At 39.4% G+C, this 21,807-nt stretch overlaps 1 protein-coding gene across 5 annotated transcripts in view; it reads right to left on the reverse strand.

Moving 5' to 3' along the window:
- Window positions 1-21,807, reverse strand: part of LOC115447750 (protein bunched, class 2/F/G isoform) — a 267,023-nt gene that overhangs the window by 72,656 nt on the left and 172,560 nt on the right. The window contains exon 3 of one of the 5 annotated variants that reach the window (XM_037442950.1): window positions 20,982-21,327. The exons of the other annotated variants lie outside the window; for them this stretch is intronic. Within the exon in view, the coding sequence (XP_037298847.1) occupies window positions 21,219-21,327 (109 nt within the window). The 3' untranslated portion in view covers window positions 20,982-21,218. Of the gene's footprint in view, window positions 1-20,981; window positions 21,328-21,807 lie in introns of those variants that run through there. 5 annotated transcript variants of the gene reach the window in all.

Below are 21,807 nucleotides of genomic sequence, written 5' to 3' on the forward strand. Positions count from 1 at the left end.
TCTGCTCCTATTAATTGTAGCGTGATGAAAAGTATACTATAACCAGCACAGGAGTATGACAAATAATTGTACCAAGTTTCGTTAAAATCCGTCGAGTAGTTTTGTTTCTATAACGGTTATACAGACAGACAGACAGACAACAGACAGACAGACAGACAGACAGACAGACAGAAAGACAGACAGACAGACAGACAAAATTTTACTAATTGCATTTTTGCATCAGTATCGATCCCTAATCACCCCTGATAGTTATTTTGAAATATATTTCATGTACAGAATTGACCTCTCTACAGATTTATTATAAGTATAGATAGATATAGATAAAACCTAAACTATTCTAATTGTACATTTCACTAATAAAAACTTGCTCAGTGTTAGGTACCCGTGCCGGGATGTAGCGATGAAAATAAAGCTGTACGTTAAAATATTTCTTATAAGCGTCGTGTCTGAATTTATAACGAGAATCAAAACACTCGTAAAGTAATCATCGTGTGAATATATTCAAGGTTGGAAATTAGCACTTGTCTGTTACATAAACTTTTGTATGTTTTTATTATGTGTATATTAATAACAGTATCCGCAGCGCAATGGACGGCGAGGCGGTTGTGGAAAAGGAGGCAATGGGTTTAAGCCCTGCACATAGATAAATAATCGTGTGATCAGTAAACATATGTAGCGAGCTTGCAATTTGTTGCCATAGCAATATTTTGGCGTTGTTTTACAACACTATGTAGATTACAAACCCGACCGTCTTTTCAAATGAAAAATAAATTCTCGATGCAAAATTGAACATAGTTTTTCGTTTTTCTGACCACTTACCACACAGTCCACTACAGAAGCAGATATATTTTTAAATCACTGTTGCAACACGAGGAACGTGTAAAATGGAAATTTTACAATCTTCCAACTTACATAAGAATTCAATTAACTAGTTGTGTGTTCGACAGAAAACTAAGATTACGTACACCATAATAATACATCGGATGACGGGTGTGTGGGAATACCTTCACCTCGAATTTAATTCTTGATTTATTTAATGAAATAATAGTGATGCCATCTTCATTACAAAAATAAGAATTTGTATATTTAGAAGGAAGCTAATGCTGTAATGCCAGTGTATAAATATGTAGAGATCTCTGGTTTCTGTCTAGATGTTTTATTTTCTTCTAAAAATATTTATTTATGTTTAAAGTTAAAACGTACAAAATCCACAAATATTCCGTTCACATTTGATCAACAAGGAAACGTAACCTCTGCGATGTCAATTACCCCGATAAAACACGCAGCTCGCCAAACCGCGGGGAGGCTTCGATATTGATCCGTCAACATAACACGAGTGGTACGCCTGAGCGCGATGGGCATTCGCTGTCAATTTACTTTGTTCATTACTCATAACGATATATAACTGTTATCATGCCCTTGTATTATTCTCCCGCGATAATTTTTCATAGATTCCGCGAGGAAGTTTTTTAATAAACAACGTAAATAAATGCTGTATCATGTACCTAATAAGTTAAAAGATGGCAAGAATCAGAAATCGACGGTGATATATAAAATTATTTTGGACCCCTAAATTTAGCAACATTTTGGTAAATCGTAGTTTTGAAACCTCGGGTTATAGACGCAGTGTGTAGTGGGTGCCCGCCCAGAACATAAGTACAGAGCGTTGCAGGCGGGGACGGGTGGCTCCGCGCGGTGCTACGAGATCAGTTCCGCGCCACTGCATACTTTCACTTATCAGTAACACGTCTAGCTAGCGTTATCAATATGACGGTCTATGTACAGTAATAATCTACAATCTGTAATCAATTTGATGCAGGATATTGCCGCTATTTATCATTGTCGATTCGAATTGACCGCACCTGTATTTAATTCAACGTTCAACACAGTTGTTCCAGAAGCGTAAATTGATAAGAAAGGCCGACTGACCTGTCCAACACGATACTCATGTGCTTGTGCAGGTTGACTTTTAGATCGCGCCGCGTGTATTGTGGGGCGGGGGGCGGCGCTCGCGCCCCCGCCTGCCGGGGCTCGCTTCCCGATCAGCACCTTCAGCTCGGCCATCAATTTCTGCACCATACGGACACGACTAACCGCAACCGCGTTACGTACACTATTGAGGACGACACCTCTATCAATCGGCGTCAAGTTGCCAAGAGCCATTGGCTCGGGCGGTGCAGGCGCGCGTGATGTCACTGCTGCACGTGATAAAGCACCGCCGTCGGTGGCTGGTGCGAGTGTTGCGCGCGGCGGGCGCACGGGTGCCGCGCGGGTGCCGCACTGTGTGCCACGCTGCGACCTCGCGCTGCGCCGCTTTTTATAAGTACGATGAGTGCGCAAGGTGTTGATCGAGTGATAGAATACGTGTTTATATTTAGGCGTCGCAGACGCACGGCATGCATGTTGCATTACCGTTTAAGCGACTTTCTACGTTAATTGAAGTTATGTCGTTGTCGGGGACGATCGTTGACGGCCAAGGTCACGTGGCAGGTTCTAACTGTTAGATGTGTGTATTCCATTAATTACACAGTGATAAACAATTGGCGCTGTAGGTCGGTTGCATCGAGAACATAATAAGTCCGGGGGAAACGGGGTCACACGCCAGTGTTGTTCGTGTACCAAACGCACGGTTGTGTTAAATGGGACGTTTCCTACACGAATCGGACCAAGGACACTCGGCGCGCGCCGATAAATTATTTCGAGAACCAGGAACGGAGGCGTATCGATGGTATTTATAAATAATATTATGGTGGCGACTGGCGAGTGGCAGCTCGGAGGGAGCAACGACGCGTGAATCCTTGACTCGTTATTCATTTAAACGAAAAGCGAGATTTGTCGGTTGACTTATAAATAATTGACTTTGAACGTGAATTTCGAGCGGGTCGGTTCACGGAGAGGTGGAAATAGCACCTGACGCCGGCGGACGCGGGCGGTCGGGGGCGGCGGCGGCACCGGAAGTGAGCACGGCCGACCGCCGCGAGTCGCAACGTGTGATCGGAACCGAGGCGAAACTGTCGCTGCACTCCTTATGCGCTTATTTGTACCACAACTTCAACAATACAGAATTAGCTGTATGTAGTAATATCAATGTAACAAATTTTTTTAAAAGAATTTGCAGATAATGTAACATGAATATCGGAATAGAAACCCAAACATAAAAGACTGTTCATTTGGATTCATATTGTATTGCTGTTCATATTGTATGGTAGCATTACTTGTCGTGATAGGTATAATAAGAATGAAACAAACTTATTTGTTTACTTTGATAAAATATGTTCTTTTATTAGAAGAGTTAAAAAACATTTTATATTCATAATTACTTTATATTGACTAAGTTTACGAATATTCACAAAATAAATTATAAAATACAAAACAAAGCAAAACATCTATTTTTCAGAAAATTGATTTAATTAACTATGTCAGCTAACGTAATGTCGTTAGGGGCAAATTTGTGTTTCAATTTAAAACATTTATAAAAATTCAATCAAAAGAGCCTATAATAACTTCGACGTTTCACCTAAACTCGAGAGACCATCACAATAAAATGCTAATAGTGTTGCGGTGATGCCGTCAAGTTTCGGAAGGCGAGGTCGTTAAAAATCGCCATAATCAAAAACTCGACACAACACGCGCCCGGATCTGGTTTTTGGCAATAAACTTTGTCCTTCTCGACGCGAAAGTGACCGTTTGCCGTTTTATAGTTGCAAACTCGTACACATACGCATAACACACAGGTGTGTATTCCGATTATATTTTCGGAAGAGCTCGTTCGGTTCAGGGTGGTTATTGCGATAACTCGAAAAGTTTAGAGCGCCGAGCGATCATAAATATTGATAAATCATAAGATTTAGACAAAACAACGTACGTAACAGGTCGAGGTATGAGACAAGCACATAAGACCCAGCAAAACAGAAAGTGTTATGATAGCAGATATTTCAATAAAAGTTACTTATATACAGTGTCATCGCATGTATACTGTATTTTATTTGTTGAACTATCTATAATATATTCATGCGTTTTTCGAACTTGCGTACAGCCATCCGGTTGCCGGCTTCGTTGAAAAATTATAAGAGCGTTACAAAAAGAAAACCACTGTTATCGTTACATTCGAATGAATAACGCACGTTACGTGGACTCCGCCGAAGGAGGTTGCAAACGGCTTTATTTATACATGTCGAAACCTACACTCGGTTATATAAAGTCGTATTTATAGTGTGTTAATGCAACTAGGTAATTAGCTCAATGCAGGAGCTGAATTACTAATGTGTTTGTGGATTGAGTGATAGTGCGACAACATTTGTAATTGTTATGTATAATAAGACAAGCTCCAACAGTCTGCACATGTAGTCTTCATGACATAATTAAATCACTAGCGGATTTTTTGTAAACCCTAAACTATGTCATGTAATAGATAATTATCAGATATCAAAACAAAGAAATCTACACCACATACACTAAGTAAAAAAAACAATTTTAAGCGCTTTATGCAAAGGAGAAGGATTTCCAAGATTGTGGGAATTGTATCTTTAAACATGTCACACGTTTTTCCATCATTGCCATAAAACGCACCCATCTCTGGAGTCGAATGTTTATACTAGGATTGATTTTTTTTTGTTGACTACTTCTCATAAAGGAGGAGCAGAGGTGTGATCTATTGTATGTTCGTTTCATGAGAACATGTTGGGCCAGACTAAAACAATATTTAACATAAATTTAAGTCTACTTGTATGAGGATTAGAATAACCACAACGCTCTACCTAGAGATCGGGCCCAGGACCTCACCGGTTTAATATCCTAAGTAATACATCACCATTAACCCAACAAAGCGATTAATTTTTTGTAACGCATACAACATAATTCCTTCCCAATTCTTTTGTCATCTAAATTATGAGTAATAAAAGTTTTGTGGTTAGAAAATTAAGGAGAATGCTATTTCGTAAACGGTCGGACAAAAGACCCGCGCAGACGGAACAATGCCCTGTCAAAAACTATAAGAGTTACGTTTTTGGACGAGCTTTTCTTACAATAATTAGACGTGCTCAAGATTTATTGTTTTGCCTGAAAAATCTGCTTTGTGCTTTTGTGTTCAGTTACCATTGGGGAGCGTTATAAGCTACTTGAGCGCGTTTTTTGTTTCTTCCTTTTTTGAACACTCGAACACTGTAGACCATGAGATTTACAATTCTGACAATGTTCCATCAATTAGTACATATTTAATGAACGTTAGCGATGACGTCAAGTTAGGTACAACGACCGCGTGTACACAAGGAGGGGCGGAAAGTACACACGCGTCCAGGACGGTAACACAGAATAGTAAAGCGGCTTGAAACAATCGCTGAAGATGCGGTGTTAACACATACACGCCCATTCATAAATAAATCCCGTGGTTCCGAGGACGCGGAAGCCTGACCTACTTAGCTTATCGAGGGCGCAGTCGGCGCGAGGCCAGGAGGTACTCACCGGTGGTGTTTCGCGTCCTCTCTACATACACCTGACTAAATTTTATGTGATGAAAACACTTTAAACGCGTTTTCGCGGGTATAACAATGCAATGCGGATACGGAGCGTGCTCTCCGTCCGATGCCCGTGTACACACTGAGGCGTGGAGTGGTGAGTGTGCGCGCGTCCCGATTCCCCGGCGTCCTTGCGTTAAAGGGGACGTTTCGTGGGGTGGCGTCATGGCACCACGTCAATCAATATGCGAGATGTGATGTCGGCTAATCGCTCGCCCCGCGTCCGTCAAGCCTCGTTGTTTAGGTTTTTTTTTATATAAAACAGGTCCGGGCACCTGACGGCACGTGATCATATACGACCATGAAGCCCGCAGTTACGAAGCAATGATGTGTTAATTGCCAATCTCTATAAGGATTGTGGGTTTTAATGTAGAACTCCACCAATCTATGAAACAGGAGTGTTGGACATAAGCCTACAATTACACATTCTGGAACTCTACAGTAACGTACTACCCTAGGAAATACTTGATATTTATTGGGTGGTGGTGTTGTACACCCAAAACCATAGATTATTTGGAGATGACGGCAAACAATTGTCTACGCGCCGTAGTGAACTTGCAATCTCTTGTTGCACAGCTTGTTTATCACGCGCTGCATCACTAAGGTTGCCAAAAAATGTATGAGCAGTAGCTCGTGCAAGATTAAAATGTAATGCAACAGGTATCGAACACGTGCAGGCACATATATGCATAAATCGTTGAAGACGTGAGAGTTAACAGAATGACATCACGTTCAAAAATATTTTTATACACGATCGTTCAAATTCATACACGACCTCTTTAGCTTGTTTACAAACTTTCTATACTATAATCTTTACTAATATATAAAGCTTAAGATTTTGTTTGTTTGAACGTGTTAATCTCAGGAACTATTAAATGTTTTTTTTTTCACTACTTAGAAGCTCCATTATTCCTTAGTGCTAAAGTCTACTTTTTATTCCGGGAAAATATAAATTGTGACTTTTAATCCGCAAAAACTTATTCAGACAGGGGGAGCCGCAGGCAAAAGTTAGTCAATAATAAAATAAACTGGCTACTCATACGGATCGCATAACTAGCTGGAGGACCAAACGCGCAGTTTCCAATCCTCATTATTATTTTTAAATTAATTGAAAATCCAACTAAAACATGCACGCAGTCTTGGTAATCAACATATTAGTAACAAGAATTGGTGATAACTAAAGATACTTGGCAATTGTCAACACAGATAACGCGACGGAGAAAGCAGAAAACGCACCACGTACATTCCCACCATACCATACCCATTGCCGTTGCGCAACATCCTAGTTACACATTGGCATAGACACGAGCTATCCGATATCATATCTGCTATCGTATCAAAACCAAAGTTTATGATAACCGACAGGTGATCGACAGCAACCAAGCGCAAAACGACGTTGCACTATTGTCTTATGTAATTATTAAATTAAACAAGACAATAATCTAACTATATTGTGAATATTAAATGTTTAAAAATTGTTATTGTTTCAATTGTTTATTGGAAGCGAACTGGTACGAAACTAACGATGATGTCGCGACGTGCGTCAAGATTTTTTTGATTTCAATTCGTATAATAAGGACACGGTAGGCGATAGGTATAGGCGATGCAACTCTGATGCTGACCGCGATCCTTAGATATGAAGGGTCGACCAGAGAGAGAGAGAGAGAGAGAGAGAGAGAGAGAGAGAGAGAGAGAGAGAGAGAGAGGCGATAGGCACGCCACTAATAGATTTTTAATACTTATACTTCATAGAATCAAAAATAGTTATTTGCATCTCTGCTTACCTTCGTAATAAAAGCTATTATTACGACCTAACCAGAGTTATAATTTTATGACTAATTTTAGTTTCAAAATAGACATAATACCGAGAATACAAATTTATTAAATGACCCAAAATTTTAATGTTCACAACAATTCTAAATTCTTTGATAGTGTGCCAAAAAATAATAGGGATCATCCGTGAGGTAAAGGAATCATCAACTGAAGTACCATCATAAAAAAAAGTACAAACGCAATGTTAATGAACTGCGAAACATCGGGTCGCCTCTGATATCACTTAGATTTATTACTGTAAATACAGATGAATGTGAAACGGGAAAAATTAATGAGGTTATCATACAGAGTACAGACGCAAATGTAAAAGTAAAAGGAGGAAAACAACATTTCGAACTAAAAGACATTTCGGCGGAATGTACGAGCAGCTCTGGTTGAAGCGTGTTGACAAACATTAAGAAAAATTACGGATCATTGCGATTGTTTTGTCTTTTCTTATCTATTCTCATATCGAGCGAATCGCCACATCAGCAGCAATTAAAATCTGCGCAATTTATTAGTCGCAATATTGATTGCTCCTACTGGGGATAGAAGCCAAGGCTTCACCGGCTCAACAGAGTAAGTTCGTTGTGAGCAGATCGATCAAGCGATGATGTCGATAATGGAAAGCGAATGTGACACGGTCGAATCGCGGAACATCCCCCGCAGAGATTGATTACGATAACAACGGACGTGCTGTCGATATGATCACAATTGCGCAACGACCTACAAACGTACGCGGTGCAAATGCAGATGTTATATAATTATTAGTGAAATTGACAGATTTCATAACAAAAATAACTCTCATAAACGGGAACGGAGAGGTAATTGAAAGAGAAAATTTTGAATTACCGTACTAACAGTGAAATCGGCAAAGATTAGTGTGCAACCATTAGTGTGAAATGAAATAAACAAGAGGAATTAGCGGCGGCCGATAGCCCGAGTCAATCTGACCGCAAGGGAACCGGCGCCACCTACACTTTCCCTTTTCTTGTGAAAGTGATGATGTGCAAGGCAACAAAACAACAGCGTTGCATCTGAAATTAGCCAACCAACTTGATATCTATTGCGAACCCGCAGAGACCTGCAGTGAAACTGTCGCACAACAGCTCTATGAACATTTATAAACGAACGTTGAAACAAAATATCACACACTTATATTATGAAATTTCCCGAACTACACATAAAGCGTAAAAAATACAGCAGCTAGGTTCAGCTCATATCTATTATAAATATTGTGAAAAGTTAAGCGCTAATAAGTCGCCTAGCTTTAGAGTCCTGTAAGATTGTATTATTCAAAATTATTTATTATATCGTTTGTACGTTGCAAGAGTTTTGTACCACATCACAGAGACTAAACATGGAAAGAGATTGAAGTGCAGCATATCAAAATCGGCCAGCTCATCGGCCGTGGCGGAGTTATCTAGTATATCTAATGGGCTGGGTGCTTATCTCGCCGCCGGCAAGGACCATGGCGCGTGGACACGACAACAAAACAAAGCGTACTTTCTAAACTATGACTTTCTCCTAACAAAGTTCGGCACGGCTAATGTCCGCCCTTTATTGCCAGCAATTAGCCACGGACAGTGGGCTATTTATGGTGCATGCACAATTATATAGAGATGCAGATCAATAAGCCTCAAAACGACAGCAAGTTATGCATCAGAATCTTATTGTAACAGGTACTCAATACTCACAAAGTCTCCTTTAAGTTCTCTAAATGTGGGGTTAGTTGCTTAGATTACAAAAGTGGGGAATTACAAACTTAAAAATTTTGTATCCCGTGGGTAAAATTAGTGCACCCAAAAGTTACGTATTGAAACCACGAAGCAAAAGGGTCACGAGTTACGACTCACGTCTAAACTAGATTATGGTCATATTTGATAAAGGAATAAAGCCTGCGTGTGGCGTCTTTTAGGTTTAATAATCTGTGCATAAAGGTAAACAATTGCGGATACAATTGAATTGGTGTGTTGATTTTCAATGGGCTGTTGTTAATTGACACCCAGTAAGGCTTTTTGTGGGTCAGCGTTAATCTAATCTTACTTTTAATTATTATGAAATGTGTTTTGACCAAACGTTGTTCTCTACATGGGATAAGTTGAAATGAGCTTTTTATAAGAGTATATAGTATAATATACATTATACAGGCCACGTCACGGGATGGTAAATGATCGCTGTGACCCCATGCACTACCGGAGCCCGCAACTCTAAAAAATAAGAAAGTTATGATTCGTTGAATGTATAGAGGAACAGAGATTTCGACAATCCCACTGGTGGTACGATGAAATAGTAGATATTAACTGTGTAAACAAAAATTACTAGAATACTGCTCTAAAGAATCTACATAAAAAAGTGTTCCGCATTCGTCGTAATGTTAGTAAACTGTACAGTTAAACTTCGCAAAATATTTGTTTTCCAAATAAAACATAAATATTTGAATAATATCGCGCTATATATAAATGTGTTACATATGTGTAAACGTTATCTTGGTTCGAATAAATCGAATGTGATAAAAAACGTAAACACGGGAGCGGCCGTGTTGTGTGCCCACTGCCCGGCGACCGACCCACTGCTCAAGGTTATGCGCCAACTAAGATGGCATATGTTTTTTATTATACTTTACATTACACGCTTTTTTTAAACAAACAACGTAAATGTCATATCAATACAAAAAACAGATATTATAAAGAGGTAACATATATAAAATGTTTGCATGAAGGTGGTGACCCTGGAACTACTGAACTGATTAACTAGTATAAATAAATATGCTTGCCGTAAAGAAGTATTATTGACAAGTCAATAAGCGTCCCAATAATTTAAGGAACTTATTGGTGTACTTTGTGTGTTACATATTCCGCGTAGTAACAAAATTATCATGAAAAATACAGGCCCAAGTGTACGGGGAACCTTATCGGTTTCAGATATTGTATGTTTATTGTATATAATAATATAGTATAAACAAATACTTAACGTGTGAAATATTGTAAATCTCCTCATAATGTGTCAAAATTTGGGGTCAGGGTGTCGTTGTTGCCAGTATTTCGTCTTTACATATTCGAGTAACGCGTTAGTAACAAAACGCATTGTTTCTAACTACTCGACATGTACTTGTACAAAATAGATAAACTTTACCTAAGACTACGTCGGCTCAAGGCTGAATTCATTGTGCTTTGTTTTTGAATGAAATATATATATTTTTGCATATTTTAAAATAACTCTCGTGTCATGTCACCTCATATTAGTTATTTCACATTTACTATATTATGCTAACAAGGACTCCTTGACCGATTAGTCGATTTAAACATACCTAACCAATGCCTCAAATGCATTGGTCATAAATAAATTGACCTTGCCAAGTTAATATAGCGATATCTCACTTGTACCTCAGATTGACGTCGAGGTCAAAAATAATATTATAATATGGCGCTATTTACCCATGATAATGCAAACAACGCATAATAACGAAAACTTAAACGCAAGACAAGTTAAATTAAAACCCACTTTGAATTTGATCAGCGTGATAGTCGTGAAGTGCTCGCAACACATTGTTAGAGCATAATAGGTGTGCGTAAAACGGACTCACCCAATGAAATTCTTAATAAAACAATAGACTGCGAAGAGCGTGGCATCATTGAGGCCGAGGTCCGGCTTGATGGTGGGCAGCAGGACGGGCGGCGAGGCGTCGTGCGGCGCGCGCACCTCCGGCGTGGCGGCGGCGGCACTCATGGCGGGCCGCGTGCCCGACGCGTGCGGAGCGATCGTGACGGCCGGCCGGCACGCAGCACCACCACTCACCACTCGGCACCACCGGCCCGCATAACACCACTCGCGCTCCCGGCACGCGGCACCGTCGCCGGAGCGCCCAACGCGCCGAACCACCCGCGTGTCACACCGGCGGCCGGCCCGCTAGTACCGCTAGCCCGTTACCCTCGTGTATCGATCGCAGCGAGCGGCGCGTCTGCGCTCTCGTAGCCCGCACGCGCCGGGGACCGCTCACACGTCCAGCATCAGGAAACCCAAGTAGATCACAAGAAAGAACCAGGGACAGAAGAGGTACATGCAAACGGACATCATTCGTTTGTTTGTATGGGGACGGTGTGTTGTGTGATGGCGTGTGGCACGTGTAGACGCGCGTGCGGCTGGCAGCGCGGCGGCACTCAGACTGGGCGCGCTCGCGCCGGCCGACGCGACGCCGCGGCCGCGTGCTCGCTGCTCGCGCCGCGTGCTGCCCGCCCGCCCCATATCCTCTCACACCGCTATCTATACACCAACCCAGTATCCACAACACCCACAGCCCCACGCACGCAGAGCCTGACACATACACACCTTCATTTACATAAATCTGATAGCCATAAACTGATAGGAAATGCAATGTTGACTTTGAAACACCTTTGAGGACTTTGACAAATTGCTAATTGATAACAACAGCTCTGATAATCTATATATATAAAAATCAATTGCTGTTCGTTAGTCTCGCTAAAACTCGAGAACGGCTGAACGGATTTATCTTATCTTGGTTTTGAATTATTCGTGGAGGTCTAGTACTTTATAATAACCCACACATAATTTCAATACCTTTCTAGAATGGCGTCGATTTTTCGGCAAGTAAATATCTGTATCTATTTCTGGGAATAGTGTAATAGTTACACAATAAATAGGCAAGTTATTGTTTATTCTAAAACATCCGGTTAACTTGTTTATTTATTACATTTATTAAAGAGTTGTCATCGCCAACAAATGAAACATGGTGCTACACGTCATAGTGCAGTTTAACTCAAATCAAATAAATGTTTATAAATTTTCATAGCTTATTTGATATTTTATAAAATTGCCCTTGGATACCAATCTAAATAAGTGAATAAGTAAAAAACTTCGTGGATGGTACGCAACAATTCCAAACTTTTGGCACGCACACGCTCGGCTTTGAAAATTCCAGAAAACTTATATAAATGTGATCGGTCACGACGACGGGGCGTTTGTCTGCCGCTGTGCATATTATCCCGGTTGCAATAATTTGCACGATACGACACATTTAGCTTTCCGACACACAAATTACAACTTAAATATTATTTACGAACAACAATAATAGTAAATAATTACAACGTAAGTACCACACGAGGAAATTATTATGAGTAAAATGACCCGCAACTCAGCAAATTGTGCGATAAATTGCAAGCGTGACGCTGTAATACCGTTTGGGTCCTTGACGAATAAGAATTATCGTATCTTATAAGGTGTTCTGTACATAAATAAGTGCCTACTCAAATCCAATATTAAGAGTATGGTTCCACGTATACCAAGTGGTTCACATGGTAACTGTGCGCGTAAAAAAATATGAATTACGGTCAATGTCCGCGTGTCAGACGGATAGATCTATCTAGAGAGCCAACAAAAAAACACCTCCACCACCCATCGGCGTAGCGGCGAAATGACGCAAAACAGTTTTTGCCGTGGCCACAAGCGGTGCTCGGAATTCTCCTAATGAACTGTTGGCTCTTGAGTCTTGTAACATCTGACCCGCTTGCCGCAACGCTCCATGAGCTTCGCGTATCGGCGACATATCAAATTTCTTCATGTACGCCGAGGACGTCGACCCGAGACGCGCCAATCTATTGGGTATACACTTCGATTGATCTAAAGATTACATTACTTTCGGCCTACAACGGTACATCGAAACTTTCCTTAACAATGGTACGTGACGTTTTGACTTTACAACAGACTTTTATTTATAATAGGACTTTTAATGTCGTATTTCAACGTCAGCAACCCAGGAGTCTATTTGGCCACGGATGGTGTGCCGGGGGTAGATATTACCATGATTATCACAATAATTATAATTGAACAAAAAAATAAGAAGACGGGGTTTTCAGTTAGACTGTATAAATAGCAACTGGACTCAGAGTATTAGTTAAAAATGAAGGACGATTAACAAAAAGTGTTATTCCACGAAAAATATTCCCACCTTCCCGGCGCGCTACCGGTTTATTTTCTGGGAAAATCTACAATGTTTAGTTACCCTGGCTGGTATCATAAATCGCGCCTATTCTAAATTATGGTACAATTCTTGCTACCGCTATCTCATAAGTCCAAACTCAAACACCCTTTGATTTCCGCCGCACTGGATGGATTAATAAAGTCAGAAAAGGAAAATATAATTTTGATTCAGTGGCGTGTGCTTGTTTCCTTCACGGCTTGTTGTGATTCTTGTATTTCCGGCAATTTCATTATACTTATTACTCGCGAGTAGATTGTACTCGCGTTTTCATATTAAGGGTACATTTTATTCATAAAATCACCGACTGGTCTATACGGAGAGTGCTTAGGCTCAGAAACTAGTGAGTTCGTAGAATACTCAGAATGGGCAATCATAATTAGTGTGAATGTTTCGATACTGCAAACTCGCAGAGTTGCTTCGGATCCGAAATTAAGATTTTCTGGTAACGGACGGAAATAACCTCTGCGAACTTCTAGGATGTCGTAAGTACAAGGATATACTTATGTTTTTATTCAAAATATTTTTTTTCGGCATGTAAATAACATTCGAAGTTACGTTATAATATTATGTTAAACAACTCGATGATGGGTTAATCACTCTTCCTTCCCCACGCACTGTTTCGTTTGCATAATTATTTAAGTTATTTACCGACGTATGCGGAGGAGAAATCGTTATTAATATGTGCATTTTCAACACCAAACACTAATTACATGTATTTTCCACGTCAGAATGATCAGAGTTGCCACGTGACTTAATTCGCATATTTTTATAATTTAACACATCAGGTTAGACTGTCCAAAATTGTATGGTATTAGCAGGGGTGTTTTAAGCATAAAATTATAATACTTTATTGATACTAATACAAGCAAGAGTGAGATTTAGATTGTATCCGGATAAAACATAACATTCCTCCCCAATATCCAGGTTTGTTGATATTGGTGTCCGGGGTCAGCTAGCCAACTGTCACCAGGCCTTGTTACGTGTGACGAGGTACGTTTAACGTAACAAGCCGTCGTCACGTCTGTTTTTTGCTCACAAAATGCATGTGTCGTTGCATTCGTGACACGAGAGGATTACAAAGTTGCGCTCGCAATCAAGCGCTAGCGCTATGGTGTCTACCGCTCGCGTGCATCGCCCTGTTGATGCAATGCGGCCTACTTTTAACTTCCATGGAATTGTATTTACAATATACATAGATACATCAAAATCAATGAGTTTAGAAGCGGTTTTTAAATCATTAATTGCCATATAAAGACTCTGTTTGTGTTACAGATATAGTCAGAAGTCACTTTTAAAAAAAAGTGCCTATACTTATATTTTTTGTGCTGTGAAAAACATTCACGCCAGTACTTAAATTTATGGCATTTTCATAAATGGGTATCATTCAATCATCCGTTCTGCCTTCATTAAGGTAAACATTTATTTCCATTTACCGTATATACCGCGACACCAATAGACATGCCCTCTTTTGAAGCGTTGATTATATTTTGAAATCCGTCGTAGTGGCCAGTGGGTAATAAATTGTGAGTCACACACATCTGGTTGGGGATTAATTTAAAATCTTTTCAGTTGGTGAATCTAACGTAAAGAGTTGTGGCTGCCGTATTTACGCAAGTATACGTCGATTTCCCGCCATCGGCAAGCTGCGCACGCGCACCGACTGATCTATGGCGCAAGCTTCCATCATTATTCTCATTACAAACTGGCGAGCGTGTTCGCAATTGCGGCACACCCGTCTAGTGCCAAATGGTGACTTGACAATATTGCCAGTTTCATACGTAATTTGTATAAATTACAGCCCGCCGTCCATCCCGCGGACGACGTACTCACAATGACAGCGATCATGTGATAGAAACCATTATTAAACTAAACATAATATTGTTTTAGAATTAATACCTTCTATAACACTTTGCAATTGCATTAAATTTTGTCGATGAATTGATATTTGATATCTTACCGGACATATGTATGTAGTCCTGCGGAATTAAATAAAATATAATAGACACGAGTCCGGACTGAAAATTATTTCAATAACTGAAAAGCCAAGAACCTGATGTAATTCAAACTGATATTTGGACTAAGCAAGTCTTTTGCAGTATGTGTTCACGGGCAACGGTGACCACTAACTATAACTTGACTCATTTATTGTGTTTTAATAATAAAATGTCAAAGATAAACTTTAAAGTTCAACATTTGTTTGTAAGAAAACACAAGTACAAAATTCCAAGAAAAAATATCTCAAGTACGATAAAGTTCACGTTCAAGACATTCCACGCGCAGACGCCACTTGACGTACACGCCGTGATCAACTTTAGTGTGTCATAAATCAATTGTTTTGGTAGCAAAAACGTATCTGCCTGCAGTGAAACCAAAAAGATGATGTAGAACAGAAACGCAAGGATCGTTCGTAACCTGCTGTAGAGATAACGAATTTTTGGGAATACATTGTGACAATTTATAACACACACAAGATGCAGGCACGACTGAGTAGTGCGCGAGGGTTTCTGAACAAACGACAGGCCGGACGGCAGGACGGACTGCACTAGACAGAGCCGCGCAGGGGCGGTTGCGGAGGAAAACTAGACACCTTCTGTTAGAGGAAGCTCGCAGCTGTCCCTAACGAGTCTATTTAACCTACGCGTATATAGTAATTAAAAAAAAAAGATTACATTAAGGTTTAAATTAAGTGATCGGCTCCTGCCATGCGCAGTAAACACGTCTAACAACTCGACACTCGGCAATTCACGCAGATAATATCGCGGGCAAGATTCAATCAGCCGCAAATTCACTTGTTTACATCACTGCTGCCGGCCGGCGGGCATTTTAGTTAACTCATTTCATTCTATAATCTGCACTAAGTGGTAAGTAGTAAATTCCACATATGGAATATTCGCATTAAAGGGCCGTCACGTTTCCCATTGCTTTCCAGAAAAACGTCAGATACAGAAAGATTGTCAAAGGCCTAAGACTCGACCTTCTTTCATGGAATGTTGATACAATCCAACCTATCCTCTGAGATATTATGGGTGATGATACGCGTTGGTGGTTAGTCACCATCAGGCACCCGCTCGCTAATTTGTCCCTTGTCGTTCTCGAGTACCCACACGTGTGCGACCGCTGCGTTTACCGATACGGACTATTCGCGTCTATGAAGTTTACAATTTCGCGAAAACAAACAAAGGTACTTTATGCAACAGCGCGGCCAGTTTTGATTTTAATTATGGGTATATTTCCGCGGCCCCGTGACCATCCACGTGCACAATATTGATCGTATGCGCAGTTTGCACTTTAGGACGATGTTGATTGGTGCATAGTGCATATTAGAGCGTGGTAAGGAATATTACATTGAAATGGCAATATTGACACATGTTACAGTGCGTAACGTGCTACATTATTGTTAAATGTGTTTTTTTTTTGTTTTGAATTCGAAGGATTCGATTTATGTTAACCGGACATGGCAGTACCTACACAAACATACAAGTGATACTTAAACGATCTAAAATAATATTGAATTACATAAATAAAAAAAAAAATCCTCATACATTTAGCTCAACAAATCGAACTCTTTGTTTATGAATAGATTTTTATATCATCAAACCATGAGAATAAACAGACACCCAATGGTGTAACGCGGGAAGGTGATGAGTTAATCACTATAAACTTAACAAATTGGGACATAAAAATGTCCGAGTGTATAGTTTTAGTAACAACCGTGATGTATGATATGTGATATCGCAAGATAACGGGTCAATGATCTCGATTTCTTACTAAATCATAATTTAATAAACTGTTAATACTTTAGCCAATTCAAGCACTTTTGATTTTCCTAGCTTTGTGTTCCTTGACGCCGGTGACCGACTATCACTTGCCATCTTCGTCGCAGTTGTCTAACTTTAAGCCATCTAATGCTCTTTGAAGTAAGGAATCGATGGGAAAGAATGTGGAAATCAAAACTTCCACGCGTTATATTTATATACGGCCAGGTCTTGTTACAGTTACATTACTTGCACTACTGCACAAACACTTCTATACTATTATATGTGAGAAAATATTATACTCGACTTACTTAATAAACATTTTTATATGTTGTAGCGGGTCTGAAAAACGGTAAGGAACAATTATCTACGTTTTAATTATTCTTAATTTTATATAGCCCATGAATAACTATAAGTACATTCCTATATGTGACAGATTGTCGAGGATTCAAAAATATTAAAGGTACGTATTATTGACCTCGTGGCTTAAGTTACAATAGGATACAGTATTTATCTACGACATGATGATGACATCAAAATCAGCAAATACGCGGCGTCCTATTTAAAACATTAGCACATAAAGCTAGCTGTTTGCTATGTTTTCAATTAACCATATCTTTGTACCACATCATAGATAAGTATCGAAACATTTCCTCTACAAGCGCGATGAACGAGGAAAACGAACAAATGGAAAAATGTAGTTCTTAGTATACGCGCCAGTTAATCAAATACAATGATTCGTTGAAATCTATGTATTTCATTCAGGTTTATGCGTCTAATTTAACCACACTATCATTAAATTTAGTGTGTTATCTGTGATAATAAAAAAGTAATAAGGAATGAATTCCCTTCGAATCCCGGCAACGAATTTGCTATTCGTGGAGAATTATTTATTAATGAATAGAATTAGTTATTAATGACTACTAACAAATAAAATATATAGATATTTAATTTCATATGAACTGTATAAATTGTTTTCCCGATAACATCGCCTATCCAAAGCATCGTACACCAACCGGTGACCCACTTGTTCATTTGCTTGCCTTTTTCTAAACAAAATGTTCTCGTGTTTCGAAATATGTAAATATTAGCGTAACAAACCAACTGTGTACGAGAACTAGACGATCCAATTCCGCAACCGAACAAACGTTTATATGAACGCTACATATTTCAATAGAATACAAAGAATCGTAGCTATATTAGGAGTCTGTTAGATGTTTTTTTTTATTCGCAAGAGACAGTGTTGGGCACGTCCCTCTCCTACTTCCGTCCATTAGATGTATTGATAACTGACGAGTTCGCGGAGAGTCGCAAAGGCGCGGCGTCAACAAGTGGGCCGGGGAATGCCCGTGCCGAGCGGCCGGTAGTCGGCGGCCAGTAGGCGATTTTCTCACGCGATGTTTATATTCCACGGTGCAATTAAAACGATTCGATGCGTTGGCACTCCACTCACAATTGCGTTCGCAGCGCTTCTAAGAATTTCGGCAGATTATATACCGTCGTGATAATTACCGGTAGCAAATTCTTAAATCGAAAACAACAATTTGCGATGGAACGTTTCCCGCTTTTTTTTTTCAAATAACTTTAAAAACTTTACAATAAGACCATTTAAAAATAGAATTCAAATATTCAGACTTGTTATAAAGAGATAACATTTTAGCATGTGGGTAAAAGATTTCGTAATAAAACTTGTGTATCCTCTAAAAAAAGAAATAAAATCCCACGCGTATAATAAATCAGAGATTGCGCGTTCGGATGTTAATATGTTAGTCTTTGCGAATGGTTTAATCTGAAAGAAATCTGTGTGTGTAACCCGGATTAAAATTTACAATGATTACACCGAAGCTCGTGTACATTTAGATGAATAATTTCACGCGGCAGCCGACAAGTAGAACTGACGCGCCGTATTGAACATGAAATGTGCAACATAGTATTCCAATGTGCAGATGACATTTCTGCGAATGTGGCAATAAAATAATCACAACTGGGTAAGGTTGCAGAGTTCCTCTGGCTATGTGTCTGGCCACACCACGCCGTGCAGTGTCCGGGTCGTGGTGGCGCAGTGACCGTATACACTACGATATTTTACATAAATCATTAAGTAAGTTTCGGAGACAAATAGAGGCAGTCGACAGACATTATCACCTTGATATAAAACAAATGTTGTTCATATATTGGTTATGACAGCCTACCGGGCGAGGTACGGCCACCGCCCGTAGCCAGCCCGGCCGCGTGAGACCGAAGCATCAGAACGATATACCTGCACGTCAGGAGTAAACGATCAGGTTGGTTAACAATTTATCATACGGCTGCGGTGTTGCAATCGCCTCGAGACGTAGCGGCCATTAGTCACAATTCGCAACAGTTGCTCTGCTATTTCGAGAAAATAACTAACTTCGGCCTTCTGGCATAGACTAATGTATTAATGGATAGTTTTTGTTAAGCTTCGGGTGTCTAATGGATATACCCATACAGAAACAACCAACATAATCAGTGGACGACTATTAAATTTCATCAAACGACTTTTGGCGTGATTTACACACTTATCTAATTGGACACTGCATGATATTTAGGACAAGACGTGTGACGATAAACAACCCTTTCTGTGATTAGTTGAATCTATATTTGACATTGTTAATGGAGAAAACTGGTGAATGTGAAAACATGTTTGGTTATGAGGAGCCACCATCGCCTATGAAAAATTTACAATAATTATAATCACTGATCTTACAGGAAAGTGATTAGAAATTTTGGTATAATTGTTAATTAGATTAAATCTTTATTTAATACGATTAATTACGGTTTACTTTCTGTTTATACTTTTTTGTTATTACTTCCCCAGAAGAGAATGACCAGACGCAACACAAAGATTGACACATAATTTCATGGAAACCTTTGTCACAGGTTATTAATTGCCTCCATGATCTAGAACACTTAGTGCTGAGGAAAATTATCTTTAACAATTAAAAGGAATACGCCAATTAAAGTGACGTCACTCCTGGCAACGAGAATGGAAAGTGAGCCAAGTGTGGGGATAACCCGTGGGCAAATAATATCGCAGCTCTGGTTTCTGAGAAAATACACAAAACGAAATAAAGCTTCGGAGAAACAACCGACATTTTTATTGCAGTTGGTGCATGAGAAAATATAATTTGAATCATTGACTAACCATAGTTTGTGACAAATGGAATTATCCCAAATCGCGTCAATGGAAAAATCATCATGTAAGTACAGGCAAAAAAATTATAACTCGTCACTTAAAAAGTGTAGTTATAACTTCATAGAAAGCTCGAGTGAACATTTTTTTAAAAGATGAAAGTCTTTCGTATGCACTACGTTTAGATAGGTACGGCTGTTTTGTCTTGCGTTTCGGTTTATGGATAATATCATTATCAGCGCAATATCAAGTAAATATACTTCAACATTTTCTTGTAATCACTCGGAGAAGGAGGGACCTGATCGTTTCATTATTACTTTTTTGGAAAAAACCAAAATGAAAAATCCTCTAAAACCATTATGAATATTTGTAACATAACCATACCTAATCAATGTACTGAACATTAAGGGTTGTCTGCGTCACAACTAACAGGACGAAGACCATACAAAGTTTAGCAAGTATCTCGCGCGCGTCAGTCACGGTTGACGTAGCGCGACCAACGCGCGACTGTCCTGCGACAAAAGTCAGACGCTCTCTGTAATCCGACCAATTATTACACGCGTCAGTTTGAATACGGGCCTCATGCCATACTCTTTGATCAACGCGCGACGTGCAAAATGAGCACCATTTTCGTCGCTATAATTACGCTCCCGGTTGTTTGTCCCGGGACTCCGGGGTTATTAACACGCGACAAAAAAAAAAACAGATATAACAAACGCGTGAACCCGATTCTAAGAATACGCCGTTCAAAATCTATGTCAACGTTTATAAAAGAAAGTAAGTTAAAACCTAGGTGCAATTAAACGAGTACGTAAATAATAAACCTCGATTCCTTTAACACTTGATATATGATACGAGATCGAAAACACGTCAATGACGGAATCAAAGAAAAAAATCTAAACCAATATGTAGAATAAACATAATGCTCTCTAATATTTGATCAGAGAAGTTATACAAAATGAATTTAATTGTTATCGCTTAAATTATAGTTGGTCTATGTATCTTGGCTTCATTCTTGCGGTACAATAAAAAAAAGAATGCAGTTGATTACCTTCACGATAGTGAAACAGAAACAGTACAGCTAGACCATACCTGCAATAATGAAAAAAAAAAACATTAGATTACACACAAAGATTGTCAGCAAACAAGAATGATCAACATTTGTTACGCAACACCGATTGATCGTTGCTGCTATAAACTAGAGCACCCATTAAATAAAAAGCTCATAAAAATTGTAGATGAATAAAATAAGCCGCTCTAATAGAAAATAATTATTTTTGACGACAAAGATTTCTAGGCTAATACAAAAGGCATAGTTAAAAACGAATTGTTGCTTCGTCAGTGCGAATTCGACCAAACATACACAAAGACTACAATGCGAACGATCGCTATGAGGAAACCGGTATCATATACCTCGCAGAATGCCTCTACAATGTTGTGAACTATTTCAGCGTTAAGATAAAAGATATGATAAATTAGCTTTCATTGTCACGAAGACGCGAACAGCTCATGTGACTAAAATACACGAACAAAGTAAACTTTATTGTACCTCTTTGTGGCGGTAGTGTAGTT

Source organism: Manduca sexta, chromosome 25, assembly GCF_014839805.1.
Source record: "Manduca sexta isolate Smith_Timp_Sample1 chromosome 25, JHU_Msex_v1.0, whole genome shotgun sequence".
Taxonomy (NCBI): domain Eukaryota; kingdom Metazoa; phylum Arthropoda; class Insecta; order Lepidoptera; family Sphingidae; genus Manduca; species Manduca sexta.